At 47.9% G+C, this 16996-nt stretch overlaps 1 protein-coding gene across 1 annotated transcript in view; it reads left to right on the top strand.

Moving 5' to 3' along the window:
* Positions 1-13866: 13866 nt before the first annotated feature.
* KCNK12 (potassium two pore domain channel subfamily K member 12) overlaps positions 13867-16996 on the top strand; it is a 53124-nt gene continuing 49994 nt past the window's right edge. The window contains exon 1 of the mRNA XM_027555198.1: positions 13867-14370. Coding sequence (XP_027410999.1) covers positions 13980-14370 — 391 coding nt within the window. The 5' untranslated portion in view covers positions 13867-13979. The remainder of the gene's footprint in view (positions 14371-16996) is intronic.

Here is a 16996-nt window from a genome sequence, read left to right as displayed (position 1 = left end):
CCTAGGTCTTTAACCTGGCTCACCTGCCAGTTCACAAGGATGAAAACAGTCCTGGCAGATTATCCCCTCTCTGGGGAAAAAAGCAAACTGCACAACAGAAAGCTTTTATAATCACAAATTAAACCTCCAGTGAGATCCTATTAAATGCAGATTTACTCCTGTGTATTGTGTCCTCCGCTGCAAATGTTTCAGCCAAAATATTTGCCCTGATGGCCTGACCGACTAACCGCACTACCCTGTGGACTCCACTTGTTGGGTAGACTTTGGGGCTAGGTTGCCTGCGTTCAAGTTCCAGCTCTGCCATCTGCCAGTTGTGTAACTTTGGGCAAATAACCGAACTTCTCTGTGCCTCAATTTTCTCATCTATAAAATGGGGACACCAGGAACATTCATCTTTTAGGGTAATTGTGAGGATTGAATGCATTAATCCATCTAAAGCATTTAGAATAGTGTGTGGCATATAGTATGTGCCAAGGAAGTATTAGCTCATAACAAATCACTCACATAATTTGTCTGCAGTATGGTTAAATTCTCCTTTGTAATATGAGTGAGGGTTTCCTTATTAATCCATGGGAAAATATTTACACAGGTTTTCATAGATTAATTCAGTCCCTGATCCACTGCAGATGGTGACTGCAGCCATGAAATTAAAAGACGCTTACTCCTTGGAAGTAAAGTTATGACCAACCTAGATAACATATTAAAAAGCAGAGACATTACTTTGTCAACAAAGTTCTTTCTAATCAAGGCTATGGTTTTTCTAGTAGTCATGTATGGATGTGAGAGTTGGACTATAAAGAAAGCTGAGCGCCGAAGAATTGATGGTTTTGAACTGTGGTGTTGGAGAAGACTCTTGAGAGTCCCTTGGACCGCAAGGAGATCCAACCAGTCCATCCTAAAAGAGATCAGTCCTGGGTGTTCATTGGAAGGACTGATGCTAAAGCTGAAGCTCCGGTACTTTGGCCACCTGATGCGAAGAGCTGACTCATTTGAAAAGACCCTGATGCTGGGAAAGATTGGGGGCAGGAGGAGAAGGGGACGACAGAGGATAAGATGGTTGGATGGGATGGATCACCAACTCAATGGACATGAGTTTGGGTGAACTCTGGGAGTTGGTGATCGACAGGGAGGCCTGGCGTGCTGCCATTCATAAGGTCTCAAAGAGTCAGACATGACTGAGCGACTGAACTGAACTGAAACTGAAACTGATCCATTATTGTAAATCAGGTCTTAAGCGTCTCTATTGAGAATTCTCTAATCACAAGAGTGTTTGGAACATCTTGGGGAGAAGCAGGTTTGCTGTAATTTCCACTTAATGGTGTGTCTCATAGGTCTTTTGGAGCTGGAGACAGGGATTTGAGTCAGTTGTTTGAGGTGGAGTCAACACAAGCATCTTCATTAACTGGGGTTTTTTGTTGTCTTTCTCTTCTGAAGTGACCGTAGTGATGTCTTCAATCTTGTACCTTCTAGTGTTTTCTCATTTTCCTCAAAAGGCTGCATTACTCAGTAGTAACAAGTTCAATTTAAACAACAAGTACAAGAGTAACAAGTAAAACCCATATGTAGAAAAATGTTCAGCTCATTCTCTCTCCCTCAGGAGCAGAAACGATGGGTCAGAAGAGCTCAGCTCAGCCCCTCTGGTCACTCTTGAGCTAAGAAGGACACATGGTTTCGCTCTCCCTCAAAAGGACCCCCCTTCTCAGAAGGTTTTCATGATAAACCAATGAGCTCATGGGCATGAAAGGCTTTGAAAATTTATTTTGGTCACAGTCTAATGAACAATCCTAGTGATAACTTGTTTCTCTGATACTAGTCCAAGTTTGGTCTTTAGCAAAGTGGGCAGTGTACATACTGAAGATGACACAGACCTGGTAGCTTCTCCTCTTCAAAGTTTCTACATGAGCGAGAAAAAGACACATCACGAGAGAATCAAATCCCATTGATCTAACACTGCCAATTGGTATTATAAGTCAGACTTTATCTGTGATTGGATAAATTTTTCATTTCAAGTAAAATGTTGGCTAATGGGGGACTGAATAACCAATAGGGAAAAGATATGAGATAAAAGGCAATTAGAAAATAAGATAAAGTGATCCGTTACTCATTTATCTTTTTGTTTCTTTTCCAAAATTTTCTGTTGAGAGAAAATTCAGAGTACATAAAATTCACCATTTAAACCCTTTTAAACTGTACAATTCAGTGTTGTTTTTTTTTTTTTAGTATATTCACAATATTGTGCAACCATTATCTAATTCTAGAACATTTCCATTACCCCAAAAGAAACCTCATATCTCCCAATTCCCTCTTTCCCCCCATCCCCTGGCAACCAGTAATCTGTTCTCTATCTCCTATGGTTGTCTGTTCTGGACACGTCATATAAATGGAATCACATAATATATGGTCTTTCCTTTCACTATTTCTTGAGCATCCATTTTGGGCCAGCACTGCACGAGTGTTTGCCCTCAAGAGAAGTTTGCCCTTCCTAACCAGGGAGAAAAATCTGTAGCAGCAGAATTTTCCTGCCTGGGGGTCAGGGATGGGGGGTTGATGGTGTCCTGGTACAGGAGGTGATATGCCTGCTGCTATATTAACAAAGGAGGAGTTTCCAGTAAAGAAGAAGGACTGGCACTGCAGGAAGAGGGAGCAGCGTAGAGATGGTATGTGTGTGTTGAGGAAGGCTGAGAAGTCCTTCATCTGCAGTTCCTGCATCAGGTGTACAGGGAGGGCAGGCCATGCCAGGGAGGAAGGAGACAAGGTAGCGGGTAGTTCAGGTCAGAAAGAGCAGAGATGAGAGAGCTGCTCTGAAGAGACCGGGACTGCTCCTCCAGGCTCTGGGGACTACCAGAGCTGCACAAGTCAGGGAGAGGCCGAGTGTGTGTTTTCAGAAGGAAGCTGCTGTGGAGCGTGGACTGCAGAGGGAAGACTCTCAAATGGAGAATGTGGAGGATGGTAACAGTCCAGGGAAAGGAAGGCTTGGTAGTGGCAGGGGACTCAGGAAGTAAGGTCCATTTGAGAGCAATTTCTAAAGTGGGATGGATAGGAGTTGGGTGTCTGCTTAGATGTGACAGGTGAGAGAGAGGAAGCCAGGACTCCAGACCAGCCTCCCTCTGACCCATAATGAGACCCTGGGAGAATCAGAGGCAGCCTGAGAATCCAGCACCCCTGCGTGCAATGTGACAATGGCTTCCCTTTCTGGGAGCCATTCTCTTAGGGCTTCCAAAGCTTTGAGGGGTGAGCCTCTGCTGGCCCCACCCACTCCACAGCACCCTTCCTCAGTTCCTCCCAGCTGCCCAGAGGCCTTTGCACAGGCTGTTCCCTCTGTGTGCCCACTCTCTGGCACTCACACGCCCTCCTCTTGGTCAATGCCTATACATCCCTGCCCTGTTTGGTCAAAATCTCCCTGGATGCATTTTTTACAGAACCATGGCATTTCCCTCACAGTGTTGTTACATTGTTAATTTCTCATATGCATGTTTGATCTGTGATTCCCCAGGGGCTTGAAGCTGCAGTGAAGGCCAGAAAACCTCAGTTTTGGCTCTTGTAGCTGGCAATTACCAGCACACCTGACATGTGGTTGATGCCCTATAATACTTGTTGGGAAATGAAAAAGAAATGAGCAAATGAGCCTGGGATCTTTTCCATGAACCTGCGACCTGTTGAGATGCAGTTCTCTTCAGGGAAGTGGGAAAACAGGAGAGTCACTGAAATCTCAGCATTTTCATGAGGGCCCTCCCCATTGCCCCCAGCCTGGACTTTTCTCCTCATAATATCTGCTTTTGAGGAAGGCGGCGGGCAGCCATACCTCTCAGAGTGAATCCAGCCACTGGCTTCTTACCTCAGGTTACAGTATCTTATGCTTTTTGTGTGCAATATATTGAGGGCTCATGAGAACACCTCCCAGATTGTAATTAACCTCCAATGTGCTTTTACTCAGCACTTTGCTCCCGGCTCAGCAAAGTGGGGAGAGACTGGAACTTTTATGGCAAATTTTCTAGAGCTGGTCCCTCTTGTCTCCGTTTTCAATCTCCCTCACCTCTCTGCCTGACGATTCTCAGCTGTTCTACAAAAGAATGTGAGTTGTTGAAGCGGGCTTCAGGCTGACCTCCTCGGGGGCCCTGGAGATGATCTCCTCGGGAGCCCTGGAGATGATACAGATACATTTCACTACGTCTCCTGGGAAAGATTGGGTTCCTTGGCTCCAGGGAACTTTTCTAGCAAGGCAGGAGAGTCTGGGATAGAAATAGAATGTCCTCCAACTCTGAAGAGGTTTCTCCTAAGAATCACTCAAAGGAAAGGTTTTTAATGACATCACCTCTTTGTCTGTGGGCTGGGCATCCAGGATACCTGGACATAATCATGATTCTAGATCAAGGAGGGGTATGTTTGTTGGTGGGTTTGGCTCAAATAATTACTCATAGGCTGTGGTCAACTAGCTAAGGTCACCTAGCCAGTGAGTGGCAGAGCTGGACCCGGAGCAGGCTTTGTATTTCTTTTACCTTTCCTCATGACACTGGAATTACAGCCAAATATATTTCCAGGCAGGCTTCCCAGGTGGCACAAGTGGAAAGAACCTCATTGTCAAGGCAGGAGACATAAGAGACACAGGTTCGATCCCTGGGTCACAGAGATTTCCTGGAGGAGGACATGCCAACCTACTCCAGTATTCTTGCCTGGAGAATCCCAAGGACAGAGGAGCCTGGCAGGCTACAGTCCATAGGGTCACATAGAGTTGGACAAGACTGAAGCGACTTAGCACACATGCACACATATTTCCAGACTCTGACCCTCTAAGGCCCACTTCAGCTGATCCAATGGCCCAAGCCCACCTTCCACAAACTGGAGGGTCCAGGAAGCTCACTTGGGAAGTCTGTGGCCCATGAAAGTTTCCAGGCCCAATCCCTAGATATTGGGATTCTGCAGGTCTGGGCTGAGTCCTTTGAAGTGAAGTAAAAGTTTCTCAGTCAGGTCCAACTCTTTGCAACCCCATGGACATATAGTCCATGGAATTCTCCAGGCCAGAATACTGGAGTGGGTAGCCTTTCCCTTCTCCAGGGGTCTTCCCAACCCAGGAATCGAACCCAGGTCTCCTGCATTGCAGGTGGATTCTTTACCAGCTGAGCCACAAGGGAAGCAAAGCCCTGAGTACTGCATATTCAGTAAGAGCTCCAGGGAATTTGGTTGCAAGAGGCTCCAGGACTAAATAGATGTAGAATTCACTCTACTTCAAGCCCAGTAGTACAGTGGGCTTTTGGGTGGATAGATTACAAATGCACTGCAGGATATAAGTACCTCCGACTCTCTGTCTGGGCCTTAGCTTTCTCATCTATGATTCCAACCCCCCCAGTGGCACCCTGCCCTCCTTCCTACCCCATCCTAAAATCACCTGTCATGAGTCAGAATCCTTAATAACACAGTGCCTGGCCCAGAGTAGAGGTTTGGAAATATTTATTGTATAGGTGGATGGAAGGAAGGAAAGAGTGGAAGGAGAAGGGGGGGAAGGGAGGAATTAAGGCAGGCTGATCACACTTGCATATTCATTCCTAGAGAAGAGCTTCTATCCACAAGGAATATTGTTGCATCTAGAAGCCCTACTGACTTACGTAATACTGGAAAGGGTCCCCAAGATTCTTCCCATCCTATCTCTGCATCTACCTCCATCAATCCTACCCCTCCAGATACCATCCCCATGTCCATGCCCTCCTCCAGCCTCTCTACCCACCAAGATTCATCACTGGACTGTTAGCAAGGGAAACAGCTCATGTCTCTCTCATTGTTTAAGGTGAGCATGATGCTCTGTGCTGTGATCCATCTTCAGCACAAGGGTTTTAACTGATGCCTAATGAACAAACCTTGTCTTTGTACATGTTTCACAGCAACGGTTAACAATCTGAAGAATGATTTGGTTATGTGAACAATTTCTTCCCCAAAATGCCCATTCTCCAATGCTGCCTTCCATTCCTCTCTCTTCTTGGGCTCACCGCTCTTTTATAAGAGTTGCCCAATTAAATTATCTAATCTCTAAAGATCAGTTCAGTATTCTTAGACCTCTGACTCATTCAAACAATGAAATATTTGCTATGGTAACTCCAAAGCATCTTCATCCTTGTGCCCTCCTCTGCTTTGTTTTTGCTTTTGAGTCTGGTAAAGTAGTGTTTTTGAATTAGAAAAGTTGCTGATATTGCAGCTCCCCCAACTAAAAGAATGTGTATAATATTCAAGTGGAAATACACACACGTCTTTGGGCTTCCCTGGTGGCTCAGTTCTAAAGAACCCTTCTGCTAATGCAGGAGATGTGGGTTTGATCCCTGGGTTGGGAAGATACCTTGGAGAAGAAAATTGCAACCCAGTCCAGTATTTTTGCCTGGAAAATCCCACAGACAGAGCACCTGGTGGGGCTACAGTCCATGGGGTAACAAAAGAGTAGGACACGGCTTAGTGATCAAACAACAAACACACACGCACACATCCTCAGAGGAAAGTCAACCACCGTGAGAGCACAGGAAGGTGCAAGACATCTGGAAGAAGGGAAGTGGGGGATTCGAGGGAGACTGTGAAGCAGAAGAAGGAGTCAGGCCTGTTGATTGTCTCACAACATTTGAAGGTCTAAAGTCTCATCTCAGACTGATTTCAGGCAGGAACTTTTGAATACTCGGAATATTTGATTAGTGACGTGGATCAAATGCATAAAGGTTAATTCTCTCCCATATAAGAAGACTAGAGATAGGCATTTCTCTGTTATGCAAGCTCATTTCATCATCTTGCTCTTCAACAATGAGGCTTCCTTCATTAAGGTCATCTCATGATTCAAGATGGTAGCTGGAGTCCCAGCCATCACATCCACATTCTAGGATGCATGACTGAGGAAGGAGGAGTAGTTGAAGGATAAAAGGGCTTTCACTCCTATGGAATTATCTCCCTTTACTCAGCCTTCCTGAAAGTGCCATATAGTATTTTGCTAGCACTTAAAAGCACAGTCTCACCTAACTACAAAGGAGGCTTGAAAATGTAGTCTTTGAATTGGGCACATTGACACCACAAATAAAATGGATGGTCTGTTGTTGAAAAAGAGGTAGAGAATGGATTTGAGTGGGAACTAGCAGTCTCACAGAGAAGTCAAAGCCAAACATCTACTGAAATTTTGCATGCATGCTAAGCCACCTCGGTTGTGTCCAACTCTTTGCAACCCTATGGACCGTAGCCTGCCAGGTTCCTCTGTCCATGGGAATTCTCCAGGCAAGAATACTGGAGTGAGTTACCATGCCCTCTTCCAGGGGATATTCCCAACGCAGGGATGAAATTCATGTCTCTTACATCTCTTGTATTGGCAAGCAGGTTCTTTACCATTAGCGCCACCTGGGAAGCCCATTTTAATAGGGGACTAAAGGAGCCTGGCAGGCCATGGTCCGTAGGGGTCACAGAGAGTCGGACACAACTGAAGCGACTAAGCATGCACGCAAAGGACAATACAAAAAGATAGAGGAGAGCAATGAGGGGGAAACCTTAAAAATCCAGGAATACTTGCCAATGTGAAATTTAGTTAAATTTTCATTTGGAAGGACAATATGCCAACAAATGACACACTCTCTCTCTTTCTCTAGTAACTGCCCCACAGACATGTTTGAATTGAAATACTTGAAATATTTTTTGAATGACCTATAGTGTTAAAGAGTAAGTTTAAAGTGGTATGCAACATATCCCATAATTTTAATAAAATTAAGTATGTATGTGCAGATAGATAGACTAATAGAGCCAGCCAACCAGGCAGGAGAGTTATTAAAACAACTGATAATAGTAATTCTCTCTGGATAATGGAATGGAATTTGGAGTAATTTTTGTTTTTTCCTTTACTGAATCTTCCAAGTCTTCCAGTCATTCTATTTATACATTACTTTTATAGCCTTTTAAAAGCTGTATCAAAATCTATTTGGGACAAAAATCAGTACATGTATGGCCTTAGCTACAGAACAAAAAAAAAATCAGATTTTAAAATAAGAATTAAGATAGACATTTGAAAATCACTTCTTAATAAAAAGTGATTTGGCATTGCAAGAGTGGGCTCATGAAGACATTTAGACAAGAAATCCACAGTTTTCTGGACAAGAAAATTCAGCAAGGAGTGGTCTCCAGTGGCCTCATGGCAGCTCCTCACTCTAGGATGCTAGGCTTCATTTCTAAGCTCCTTGTAAACAGACAGGCATCAGTGACTTCATTTATCTTCAAGCATCGTGTTGATACAAAGATGACACAGTGCATTCTTTGCAAAGACATTTGTGGAGCCCAAGGAGATTTTAGCACTAGAGCCCTTGACTGTGTGCCCAATAGGTTCCACTTGTCCCTCTCTTCCTCTGTAGGCGCGGCTAACCCCATGTGGTTGTGTATATGGGGAAACTAAACATTTATCATTAAATTGGCTTCATTAAGCCTGAGTCGATTTATATTAGATATCTGATTCTCACTCTGGAAGGAGAGCATTGATCTTTGAGTTTCACAGGGTCAGTTATTGCATACAATAGTCATACTGAGAGGCTGAGAGGCCAGCGAATGAGGTCATGGAATATAAAAGACAGAGGCTATTCCCTCTCTTCTCACCCACATCTACTCTCTGTGCACCACAGTTCCTTGAACAAAATATGCTCTTTCCTGCTTGCACGCTTGTACCCAGGTCAATTTTCCTGGCTGGAATGTACCCTTTATTTCCATACATCTGAACCCTATCCGTTCTCAGGACTAGCCCACATAGAGCCTGCTCCTGCTAAGCTGGTAAATCGATTCAGTCCACCAGGCTTCCCTGTCCCTGGGATTCTCCAGGCAAGAACGCTGGGGTGGGTTGCCATTTCCTTCTCCAATGCATGAAAGTGAAAAGTGAAAGTGAAGTCACTCAGTCGTGTCCGACTCTTCATGACCCCATGAACTGTAGCCTACCAGGCTCCTCTGTCCATGGGATTTTCCAGGCAAGATTACTGAAGTGGGGTGCCATTGCCTTCTCCAACAGAGCCTGCTACCCAAAACTAATTAAAGAAAAATGAGAGGAGAGGGCTTCTGCATTTGTACAAATGAGAAGGCTGCTCAAGTGGCCCTTCACAGGAGATAGAGATGACCAGCTTCTCCAGATTTTATGCTATATTTTCACATTATATATAATATTATATATATCCTGTAACACAGCTAACTACCAAATGAGTAATGTAGACAAATATTAGAGGAGTTCTGAGGTCAGGAAGATCAAAGAGGTTTGGAGTACCCAGAACACTTTTAATTTGCTATTTGGAATGCTGAATTTTTCATCAAAATATTACCAATACAGATTAATTTTTAAGATAAAGTATTCCGTGACAAAAACTCCTTTATTCAAGTTCAACTTCATAATAAATTTTCCCTTTAGCACAGCCATATTGCTTCCAATTTTTCCCATTTTCATTTTATTTTTCCCCCATTTTTAATTTTAAAGAAATTATCTTTCTTGGGATAAGTTCTTTTCTATTTCCATTTTTTCAGTAAAGATTTCCTTGGTTAATTGCATTTCTATTTGTTTTTTAACAGCTTTATTGAGATATAATTCACATTACATACAATTCACACATTTAAAATGTACAATTTGAAGGTTTTTAGTATATTCACAGATCTGTGGAATCATCATGACAATCAATTTGAGAATTTTTTTTTATCATTCTCAAAGGAAATCTCATACACATTAGCAGTCATTCTCATTCCTCGTCAATTCCCCAGACCTAAGCAACCACTAAGTAATCATGTCTTTATAGATTTTCCTATTCTGGACATCTCATACAAATAAAATCATACACTATGTCATCTTTTGTGACTGGCCTCTTTCACTTAGAATAATGTTTTTAAGATTCATTCATGTTGTAGCATGAATCAGTACTTTCTTCCTTTTTATTACTGAATATTTCTTGTATAAATATACCACATTGTACAGCTTTCCTCATGGCTCAGATAGTAAAGAATCCACCTGCAATGTGGGAGACCTAGATTCGATCCCTGGGTCGAGAAGATCCCCTAGAGAGGCAAATAGATACCCACTCCATTATTCTGGCCTGGAGAATCCTATGGACAGAGGAGCCTGGAGGGCTTCAGTCCATGGGGTCACAAAGAGTTGGATGCAACTGACCCACAAGCACACACACACCACATTGTACTGATCTGTTTGTCAGTTGATGGACACAAGGGTTGTTTCCACTTCTATGAATAATGCTACTATGAACATCCACACTCAAGTTTTCACATGAACGTATGTTTTAATTTATTTTGATATATACCTAGGAGTAGAATCATTTGATTGCACTTGACCTGACCTAATTTTCTTGATTAACACTCCTTCCATTGTGCTTTCTTTTACAAAGTACAGAAAGACACAGAGAGAGACAGGGTGAGAAGACAGAGGGTGTATCTGCTCAAGTGTCTTGTCTAAAGTTCATGAGGACATTCAGAATCAAATGATCTACAGCAATCAATGTGATTGGGTCAAAATATTCTATAAAGAAAAAGTTTTCTGGAAGAACTCTAATCTGAGTTGAGCTGTATACACAAACAGCTGGAGAAGAAGAGAAAGAAGATGGCACTCCAGCAGGGGCCACAGCATAAGCCAAGCACTGGTGGTTGGGCTGAGTATGGAGTATTTGGGGGATAAGTAGCAAGTAGTAGAAGGTGAAGTTGGAATGATTTGATGGGAATCACATCATCAAGGTCTTTGAAGAGCAGCCACCAAGGGTTTAAAGACTAAATTTTTATGGTTTTGAAGGAGCCATTGGAGACTGTAGTCTAGGGACATGAGTGACATGATCAGATCAAATGGACATGATCAGGGTAATGACGGCCAGGTACAGGCAGGATAGACAGAAGCACGGACATGTTTATGATAGCAAGCCCCCATTTTTTGGAGGCTGTTGCAGCAATTTAAGGTTGAGGTTAAAGCTTTGCGGATAGCCAGTTGGAACCTGGTGACTTACATTGATTCAGTGGGCAAAGGCATCATTCATCATGGCGCTGGTTCCCCAAAGGACCCAAGTCTATGTTCAGGGAAGTGATCATTTCCCTATTATATAAATCGATTAGGTCATTTGGAGCTGAGATTGATGCCAGGGGTTTCCTACTAATCAAGCTAGAATAACAAGCTGGAGGACAAGGCAGGCCCTGTGCCAAATGGGTAAGGAGAAAGTCCAGAGGCACAGAACACTGCAGCAAAGCACTCTGTTCCGGCCCTGGGAGTCTGGGCAGAGAAAACCACCGAGAGATCCAGCAATGCCCTTCAGCTTCATCTGGAGACTCTATGGCCAGCTCCTGGAATGACACTTATAAGCCTTCTGTCAAAGCTGACCAGTCAAGCGGAATCCAGCCCTGGAAGCCAATGGCTGGGCTGTCCTCCCTACCTGCAGGAGCTTGTAGAGACAGAGTTATTACAGGGATGTAGGAACAGGCTAGGGTGATGACACCAGTAGTGAGCCCAGGGGAGGCAAAGGCTTGGAGAGAATTGTGTATTTTGTCAATAATAACAATAGTCTGCAATGGCAATGATTTGTGTTTACATAAGGCTCCCACTGTGCTTCATAAAAGGAGAGGGTTCTGTATTCTCAGTGGATGAGATGCTCTCCCCTCACTCAAAGGTTCCCTTGACCCTTTCTGAGAAGACTACTGTAAAACTAACCACATGCCATCCAGGACCAGTAAGGCTGCTTCTGACTCTGTTAGTGGTAGAGCCTCTCCCATTTGTCCCTTCCCTAACACAAAGGAGAGTACAGTTGGCTCCATCTATAAACTGGAGTAGAATTTCTAAGAAGAGCCAAGTCTCTGATGTGTCCTGGTTTGGGAAAAGCAGTATCTCAAGTCCAATGCCTTTCAGCTTCTGGACAGCTCTCTTGTACTCCAGGCCTCCACTCTTTCTGTCAGGGCATGGGTCAGAAGCGTTTCCAGGCTTTGAAATGGTGGAGGCTTGCTCAAAAACCACTGAGTTCCTTGACAATTAGGGGACTGACGATGTCACTACTTTGGGTGGAACTTAGCTTGAGTATTTTCTATTGTAGAGATCAGACAGCCTGAAATTTGGGGTGAGGGGCTGGTTTTGGATTTCTTCACAGTTCACCCATCTAGGGTATCTAAGCACAGTCCCCTTGATTATCTTCATTTTCTGTCATCTGCATCATCTCATCATTTTTCAGGGTCCCCCTCTCCTGTGGAAGGGGGACGGACAGAGAAGGGGCTGGCTGCCAGAAGAGGACAGTTTTCTGTCTGTTCCAAGGGCATTCCTCGACACAGAACTTAAGAGATCCAGGCAAAGCCGGCCTGCGTCTGGGCGAAGAAGCTCCAGCGGTAAGGCTGAGCCCCGCACGGTGTTCCCCTGTTGCGGCGGGGCGGAGAAGGGCGAAGATATCCGGCCCCCGACACACACCCTCCCCCTCAGGGCTCAAGAACACAGCCTTCCCACTGCTGGCCTGGGGGAGCTGGTTAGTGAGCTCTCCTTACATCTTCTCTACCCACCCTGCCGCCTCCGGGATCTTAACCAGGGTCCCCCACCACCCTGGGTGGAAGGATCAGAGGGTAGGGGTGACGAATGGAGATCCTGCTGCCGGGTGGGCCTGAACGCTCCCTCCTCCCGAGGCACCTTGGTCCCCTACTCGCGCTTGACTCCTCCCCCGTCTCTATTCCGCAGCGTCCCCGCCCTGTCAGCACTCTGCTTCAGCGACCGCACCTGCTTTAGGGGTCGAGGGGACACACGGGAGGCAGAAAGGGAAAGAGGGTTTGGGGAGCGTAGCGCATCAGGGTGACCGGCTGGGCCCGTGCCGCGGGTCCCCGCAGCCGGAGCGCCGCCCGCCCCGCGGCTGCGGCACCGATGCGCTGTCCGCGGTGCTGACGCCGGCTGCCCGCTCGGTCGGCAGGGGGAGGAGACGCCCTCGTTCTCCCGCCGCCCGGAGCCCAATGACCCCACCCCCGCTCCTAAGAAGGATCCTCTCCCCCGAAGGAACTTTCCGAGACCGGGCGCTGTGGATGGATCCAGGAAGAAGAAGCGAGCGAAAGGGAACTTAAACTTCGGACAGGAGCCCAAGAACCCGGTGTTGGGGAACTAGCGTCTTTCGGCCTCCAGCACCTGAGACCGCAGGGCAACGTCAAGTTGAGCAAAGTTTGGCTGCCGCTTGGACATAGGGAGGGATTCCGGGGCCGAAGCGCAGGGAAGGACTGGACGGTGTTCTCCGGCGGGGTGGTAGCTGCACCGCAGCCCGGACACCTGCTTCGGTGCCCCGCATTGGTGTCACCAGAACGACCGGGAAGGCGTCGCAGGAGCCCAGCTCCCCACCCCTTCTCTCCCGTCCTTACTCCCCACCCCCCCCCCCAACACCCCGCCCCGGGCGCCGGTGACTCCGCCTCTCCGTGGCGGGCGGCTCTCCGGCTGGAGCTGGAAAGGGAGCGCTTCCCCGGACTCTGCTCGGTTCCAAGGCTCCGAAGCCGACGCCGCCAGCTCAAGCCCGGGGGCGGGAGCTGGGCTGCCCACGGAGCCTGCGTCTGGGAGCCGCTTGGCCGGGAACGCCTCATGGGACGCCCCCGGGGTCTCTCTCCGTGCCCTGCTGCCCTGTCCCAGTCCTAGGCGCCCGGGCTCTACAGCCCGCCCCGCCCGCAGCCCGCGGCCTGTCTGGAGGGGAGTATGAGGCCCGGGGCCCCGCGGACTCCGGCCACAAGGCGGCAGGGGCCTATATTGAGACCCCCGCGCCCGAGGGCGGTGGGTAAGGAGCCGCGGGAGCCGGCCAGGCGTCGGGGCGCGGAGAGGAGCGCCCCAGCTCTGGCGCCCGAAGGGCCGCGGGACCCGTGTGCGGCCTGAGCGCCGAGGAGGAGGCGAAGGCGCCCTGCCGTCCGGGCTGCTCCGCGGCGGCCCCAGTCCCCTGGTCACCATCCTCACGTTTCTGCTCCCGCGGGGGGGATGTCGCGGCCCGGGCCCCGAGCGCCGCCCCGGCCCCGGGGCTGAGCTCCGGACCATGTCCTCCCGCAGCCCCCGGCCCCCGCCCCGCCGCTGCCGCCGCCGCCTGCCGCGCCCCTCCTGCTGTTGCTGCTGCTGCCGCCGCTCACACCTCAACGAGGACACGGGCCGCTTCGTGCTGCTGGCGGCGCTCATCGGCCTCTACCTGGTGGCGGGCGCCACCGTCTTCTCGGCACTCGAGAGTCCGGGCGAGGCGGAGGCACGGGCGCGCTGGGGCGCCACGCTGCGCAACTTCAGCGCGGCGCACGGCGTGGCCGAGCCGGAGCTGCGCGCCTTCCTCCGGCACTACGAGGCCGCGCTGGCAGCCGGCGTCCGAGCCGATGCGCTGCGCCCGCGCTGGGACTTCCCCGGCGCCTTCTACTTCGTGGGCACAGTGGTGTCGACCATAGGTGAGCTACGCGCCCGGCGCGCGACTTTCCTCTCCGCGTCTTTCACCTGCCGCCCTTTCCACTGCTCCGGGGCTCGAGCCGCGTCCTTCGGCTCCCTCTTCCCTTCTAATGCCCGAGCGCCTACTTTCATCGCGCCCTCTCCTCTCCGCCAGTCCCTCTCTTGCTGCCTCGTCTTCTTCTTTACTGGCTTTCGGCGCGGGAGGTGGCCTGAAAGGCCCATCACTGGCGCTTACCCAGCGGTGACTGACTGCCCGGCAGAGAGGCCAAATGGGGAGAACCCTCACCTGGGCACGGGGCAGACCGGGGCCCGCCTGCGCTCCAGCACTTGCCAACTCCGTGACCTAACCTCCTGTGCCTCAGTGTTCGCTTCTGAAAAGGACAGGGGAGAGTATGTATAGGGGGCCTGGGGCTTCCTTCTTATTTCTCACTGCTCCCGGTCCTCGGTTTCCTCGTCCAGGTAATCTGGAAAGCCCTTTCTCTCTCCACTCGGCGTTTTTCTCTCTTTTCCCTCTCTTCTTTCTTTTCCCACGCGTTTTCCCTGAGTCCTCTAGACCCTTTACCTTGGAAAAGGTGACCATTTTCCAGACTAATCCCCAGGTCTCCTTCCCCCTTTTTCCTACAGTCTGTACCATCCCTTCCCAAAGCAAAAAGCCCATTAGACTCGGAGAACAGGACTTCAGCTGCTCTGATTCTGGTTTTCTGCCCTTAGTACCCACCCCGCAATTTCCCTCCAACTTCTTGACCTCTTTTCTTTGTAACCTTGTTATCTTTTCCAATAAATATTGGCACCAAGGGGTAGCTTGAATGCAGGGATTAGTTTCTGTATACTTTCCATCATCCCTTCCTCTTATTTTCGGTAAAAACAGCTCATGGTTTTGTAACAGTACAAGAAATGCTGTGTAAATGTTCCGTGAAGCCCCTCCCCCCACTTCTTTCACCCTCCTCTGAGCTGCTTCTATACAGACTCGGGAGCCACCACTGCTCCCCACTCCACCCTGTCTCTGTCTCTCTTCTTCTCTTACCCACTTTCTCCATCCCCCCCCCCCCCATTTCCCTGGGTGTCATGTGAAACAGATCTCCTCCCATTACTGTATAGAGTGCAGAATAAATACAACATTGTCACTTTGGCATGACTCTGTGTCTCATCCACTCCTCCTTCGAGTCCCAGGGTGAAAAAAAACATTTGGCTGCTCTTGCTTCCAGTCACCTCAAAGCACTCTCTGCTGGTGGTAGGTTTGACAGAGGGGACTGGACTCACAGGACTGAAAGGTGAAGGATTTCATAGGCAGCCTTCTCTGGGTGAATTCTGGCCTGGAAAGTGGACTAACTGCCCAATGTAAGCCATTGCAGATGGCTGCTGGAAGGCAGAAAGACTGCATCCATGTGGAGAACATGAGCAGCTAGAGATGGCTCTCTGAGCGTATATGTATAGTCTACGAAAGGACTTCTTTTCAATGAATTTTCATGTGTCATGTTTGATCTGATGACTTAAAATAGAAAAGGCAAATATGGCCCAAGTCCAAAGCACAAACAAACTGGATTAAAATACCCTGTAAAAGCTATATCATGTTGTTATGGTGATTGAAGATATAAAATGACCCCCTTAAAAAAAATCCCCTTTTAAGAACTGCATCAAGTTGCTATAGCAACTAGTTTTTTTTAAAGTGCTTTAAAAGTGCTAAAGATGCTTAGTCCTGATGACATCATGTGTTCATAGCTCATTATTGATTTATGCTCTTCCTCTTTTAAACACACCCATTTGCTTTCACCTAGAGGCACACCTGTGCACATATTGGACAGTCACAGCAGTTCTGTCCCGGTGGTGTGCTCTGACTTTGGCTTCCTAATGGGACCCGCTGGTTAAGGGAAAAGGTGACAGCAGTGTCCCCTTCCCCTACAGGCCACAAGTCTGTCTAGATGGGGCCTCATTCCAGGGACCTGTGGTCTCTGTGCCTTTCTGATGAGCTCCCTTCTTTATTCTTCATTCACTGCCTTTATTCACTGCCCAGTCATGGCTTCTACAGCTTCTTTTCAGCCCTATGCATGAAATCAAGTCAACATGTTGGCAAATGGTTCTAAGCCCGAGCCTTTAATCTACTGGCAGGATTGGCTGTTTTTTAGTCAAGCAGAAAGAAACTATGTTCTCTTTCTTGATTTGTGTTTGGGAATGTAGGCAAGCCTTGTAGGAGGACTATGCTGAAGCTTGTGGCTATGTTACAAATGACCCAGCACATTGTTTCCAAATTCTGCTGCAGGGAGACATTCATCTTGGATAAGAGCTGGACTTAGGGACCAGATTCAGCTGGTGGACAGCTCAGCATTCAACTAGCCCCTTTGCAGAGGTGCCAAGAGGGCCACGTAGGTAGCAGGGTCTCTGCCAGTAACCCACCTGCTGTCATGGTCTCAGGAAGTTAGATAAGTTCTGCTGAATCCTGAAGTAGCATGATTTTTATTTCAGTCTTCTTTTGCAAAAATGTACTTGGATGAAATTTAAGTAAAGACCTACATACGTCAGTTTCACTTCTGTTTATATAGTTCCTTTCCCTTAAATGCCCTGAGTCTTCAGAGACAATGATTATCACTACTGGTGCTTTTATGGATTCAGCAGCTCAGGGAGCCAAAGCTG

Source organism: Bos indicus x Bos taurus, chromosome 11, assembly GCF_003369695.1.
Source record: "Bos indicus x Bos taurus breed Angus x Brahman F1 hybrid chromosome 11, Bos_hybrid_MaternalHap_v2.0, whole genome shotgun sequence".
Taxonomy (NCBI): domain Eukaryota; kingdom Metazoa; phylum Chordata; class Mammalia; order Artiodactyla; family Bovidae; genus Bos; species Bos indicus x Bos taurus.
This window is presented reverse-complemented; position numbering and strand designations above follow the sequence as displayed.